Raw genomic sequence first — 5,000 nt, 5'->3', positions numbered from 1 at the left:
CTCTTGAGCGAAGCGAAGACGCTCAGATCTTTTATGGATCTCTGCTTCTCTCTTGTGCACGGACTGATGTAAAATTCAAAGCGCTTCAGGCAGGTCATTAACACTAATTTTCACATCTTTGACTTTTCTGCCTCTGAAACTGAAGCTGTGTGGACGTCAGTACCTGACGTCAGTACCTGGCCTGACCCCCCTCCACTACACTGAATAAAACAGCAACACCAAAACAACAGCTAAACCTTGTCGAATGTCATTAGTAGTAGCATCATACACTGACTGCGGAGCTTGAGGTTGGAAAAATCTCACAAGGGTGTTCATTAGTTTAACATGACACTGCGGTCAGACGGTGCACCTGACTGCTGGAAAATAATTGAGAATTATAATTCCTTTCGTTCGCCATACTTGTTTTTCTGATGGTTACTTTGAGTCAGATTTGCTATTTAGGTTATCAGGAAGAATTGTGCAGATTGAGTAGAGAAATGGATGGCAGCAGACTCCAGTGGGCTCCAATCAATATGTAACCTTCTATCAATATCTTGTTTTTTTTATCGTCCGAATTTCATTTCGCATCCTGTACTCTACATTATCTACACAACATCACATTTTTTGTAAAATTATGCTGTGTAGGTGGCAGCATTGTCTTATGAAATCTGAAACCAATGTATTGGATTGCTGAATAACTCATCAACCATTAAATGGCTTAGACTCAAAGATCAATGAGGTCAATGTACTCAGTCCATGAATTTTCATTTGGCTCGGAGCTCGACTACCGTGCACTGAGTATAACTCACATTGAGCTATATGTGGTGTATGTTTCTCCTCAAGGTCAGCTAGCATGATGCCCAGTCATACATAGTATGGAAAGTAAGGAGGAATAAGGAGGAGTGAAAGACAATAAGAGTGTAACAAGGTGTGTGTGTGTGTGTGTGTGTGTGTGTGTGTGTGTGTGTGTGTGTGTGTGTGTGTGTGTGTGTGTGTGTGTGTGTGTGTGTGTGTGTGTGTGTGTGTGTGTGTGTGTGTGTGTGTGTGTGTGTGTGTTTATGTATGAGCATAAATTAATTTGTGCATGTGTGTGAGCGTACATGTATGAGCATATATTAATTTGCTTGCGTGTGTTTGTGTGCGTGTGCGTGTGTGCATGTGCGTGTGTGTGTGTGTGATCCTCAGCAGCGTGTGCCTGAAGAGGTCAGCAGGTGTGCCTGTCATCTGAAGAAACAGCAGGAGGTCCACAAGCCAGATACACCCAAACCAGAGCCAGAGGTGCACAAGCCAGACGTCCAGAAAGGCATCAGACCCCTGCACCAGGACGGCTCCACACAGACACCATGGAGAGGCCATGCTGTAAGCCACACACACACACACACACACACACACACACACACACACACACACACACACACACACACACACACACACACACACACACACACACACACACACGCTGAAGGTAATGACTGATGGCAGGTAGGTGTGTGTCAGTCAGTGTGTGAGTGCATGAGTGTGGGCGAGTGCATCAGTGTGTGTGTAGGTGTGTTGTGCACTCTACAATACATACAATTAAAATACCTGTGTGCTCGAATGCATGACTAAAGATAGTTTGTATGCAAATTACATTGGCGACACTCCACATGATATGCTAAATCAAACATGAACAAAAAGTATCCATTATTTAACTTGAACATGAATTAAACATAGTAGTGAATTCATAAAATAGCAATGCCTTTGTCGCTTTTAGAAATTCAAATATTCACATGTATAAAGTGAAAAAAATACACGTTTTAGCAATGCAGGGAATAATTGCACCAATATTTAGTTGTATAACCACTGTTTCTGAGAAGTGCTTCACATGTGTGTTGCATGGAGTCAGTCCAATTTCGCCTGTTACTGAGTAGGTATTGCACCCCAGAATGTTTAAGCAGCATTTCTTCATTTCTTGGTTTTGCCTTATAAACATCATGTGTAATGTGCACCCAATGGTTTCTATTTGATTAAGGGTTGATTGATTGGGCTTCTTGTAATTAATCATTATCACAAAAAAATGTGTTTATATAGCAAAATATCACAAGTACAAGGTTGGCTCCAAGTGGTTTGTATTCACACACATATACACACACGTGACTCCACACATTTTGTTGGCATGCAGCCAATATAGTGATCACTTACTGATGTGTTTGGGTCATTGTTTTGCACCACCCATTTTAAGATCATAAACTCACCAGCATCAAGGGCTGCTTGCACTGGAGATTAATTGTTGCGCAAATATTCGCAGAGAAATTCAAAAATTAAAAAAACATTTGTGCTTTAATTATTCTGTGCATACCAAAAATGTGAGAGAGAGAAAAAAGCGAAAATCCTCTGTCGAAAATGAATAACAAGATACATAACAAGCAGCCTATAAAAGCGAAAAATAGACTTGACAGTGTTCTACTGTGACATCAGCTCAAGCGCAGTTCCCAAACTGGGCTCGGAGTTGTGGGTGTGGGGTACTGGGGGTCACGGAGGGACTGTATAGAACCACGAAATGTAACCGTTAACATTTGCACCATCCTTGACTCGGTGCAGAGAACCCAACACATCTGTTGTGCTATCTCTGGATTTCTCTTTTTTGTCTAAGGCGACATGTTGTTACCATCAGCACTAAGCTAAAGCAAGCAATCTTTGTCCCACTTTGCTTTGGGAAAGAAGGGACTGCTGTGTGATCAGCGTTTGAAAGTTTAGCTCAAGTGAGCTGTAGGAAGCCGATCAGACTCCATCAAAAACTTTTAAACTCTGGATACACAGCGGATGCCTCAACACCAGAAGCATGAAACACAGTTCAGAGACGACAGGGAGGATTAAAGTCATTCCCTCTCTCTGATATAGACACACCCGCATGGCAGGCAATGGAATAGGTGCACAGACACTTTGAACAGCAAATGGAAGAAAGATCAGCACACAGCCATGTAATTTAGCCTGTTTTGAATGTTGCTTGAAGTGGTAATTGAACTTACACTGGACAGGAAATGACAGTGAAACATTGGTTTGGACGCAATTAACTGTAGGCCTGTGCCTGAAGTGTCTGCGCAGAGCAGTGTCTACTCACCTTCCCTGCCTCTCTGATGGTTTTCTCTTCAAATATGACAGATAGTTTAACTACACTTAATTTTCGGCGTTAGCCAACGGTAGTAGGCTATGCATGCTCCAACACATTATGAGCCAAACTGCCATGCAGGCTGCATAATAATGCAAACACGTTTCCAAGGAAGTAGGCCTATTTCAGTGAAAGTGAAAGCCCATTGGGAAACTCCAACTCCCATTGTCATTGTGACACAGCACTCCACAGCACACAAGTGAACACTGCACACTGCACACAACGAAATTGCATTTATGCCTCACCCGTGCAAGGGGGCAGCCCTCAGTGGCGCCCCATGGGGAGCAGTGCGGTGGGACGGTACCATGCTCAGGGTACCTCAGTCATGGAGGAGGATGGGGGAGAGCACTGGTTGATTACTCCCCCCACCAACCTGGCGGGTCGGGAGTCGAACCGGCAACCTCTGGGATGCAAGTCTGACGCCCTAACCGCTCACCCATGACTGCCCATGTACTGTATTATGCTCTATGTATTGTACAGCAAATAAAGTGGGAATAAGGGATATCATGGATGTCGACTTTGCCATTTATCAGGCCTACAGATTGTGTTTCATCTTAGATTATTTGATAATTCAGATGGGGAATGCCAAGGACATGAACGCAGTATCCTTAACAGTTACGGGCATACCAGTGAAGATGTATTTTAACCATCAGGCAATATCATGTTTCCATCATTGGCTGACTCTTTCTTCAGGAGTGGCCTATTGCATTCGCCCAGACTGATGGTCGCAAAAGCAGTGCAAAATAGAGCACAGAATAAAAAATAAAGAATAAGATTCGCAAATGTTTTTCGCTGATGTAGACACTTTTTTCGCATTTTCACAAATCTGCTCTCCATGTCGTTGTGAACTAGCCTGGTTCTCACAGACGGTGCGTGTGTGTACACAAACTGCCATCTGGTAGCACTGCCGTTAACATGCTCTTCTCGAGTCAGAAAATAAATGGTACATTTATTGCAACTCACCACCAACAAATTCCTCCAAAAACGTTTTCTGTTCATCTCTAAAGAGTCAAAATAGTCTATAATATGTCCTGTGATTCATCAATGCAAGCTGCCGTTGATATTTAAGCAATAATTGCTCCGTTTATTTTCTAATCGAGAAGAGCATGTTAATGGCAGCGCTACCGGACGGTAGCGTGTGTAGCTCCGCTCCACCAGGGGGCTCCGGAGCTTCACACACGCACTGTCTGTGAGAACCAGGCTAGTAGTGAGCAACTCTTAACACATGACCTCTTCAAGTAATCTGATATGCGAGTGCGGACTTACAGTATGACCCTTACTATCTGATGAATACTAATACAATATTCATACACCCCCACCGTGCTACATGTTTTCAGGGAGTGTTGTGTGGTCTGTTGAATTTTGTGTCTGGGGGTCAAACATCTTACTGACCTTTCATCATGCCCAACAAAATGATTTTCACTTCTGCTTTAGGCGAGTCTGAACCGAGTTTTTCTGTCTGTTTTTGCTTTTGTGAGTGTTAAACTTTTTCTTCAGTCAATTCAGATGGAAGTCTTTCTTTTTCTTTTGCCCATATCTTTAGGTTTGCTTTCCATGTGATAGCATTGCGTATCACTGCAGCAGGGTGGCCAAGTTATTCTGCACTTAGTATATATTTAGAGTACACTTCATATACAGCATATTTCCCCTCTAATTAACATTTTTAAATGTTCAAAGCACTCAAATCTCTACAACCCATTTTCTCAGACTGCCAGAGGGAAATTATTGCACGACTTGTCAGTACCAGTGTCATCCTTGATAGAAGAGCAATTTTTTTTTAGAAAATAAGTGATCATATCACCCACTCAACTCCCCAAAGAGGTTTGTCCCTTTCTATTATGTATCACTTTGTAATTCCCATTTTTTAATGAAG

At 42.6% G+C, this 5,000-nt stretch overlaps 1 protein-coding gene across 4 annotated transcripts in view; it reads left to right on the top strand.

The window, feature by feature from the left end:
- Positions 1-5,000, top strand: part of LOC134440337 (uncharacterized) — a 96,355-nt gene that overhangs the window by 75,161 nt on the left and 16,194 nt on the right. For 3 of the 4 annotated variants that reach the window (XM_063190375.1, XM_063190391.1, XM_063190396.1), the window contains exon 9: positions 1,165-1,338. In XM_063190375.1, coding sequence (XP_063046445.1) covers positions 1,165-1,338 — 174 coding nt within the window. The remainder of the gene's footprint in view (positions 1-1,164; positions 1,339-5,000) is intronic. The other variant, XM_063190383.1, reaches the window with a different exon arrangement.

Source organism: Engraulis encrasicolus, chromosome 2, assembly GCF_034702125.1.
Source record: "Engraulis encrasicolus isolate BLACKSEA-1 chromosome 2, IST_EnEncr_1.0, whole genome shotgun sequence".
Classification (NCBI taxonomy): Eukaryota; Metazoa; Chordata; class Actinopteri; order Clupeiformes; family Engraulidae; genus Engraulis; species Engraulis encrasicolus.
The sequence above is the reverse complement of the archived record's forward strand: the minus strand, read 5'-3'. Positions and strand labels throughout refer to the sequence as shown.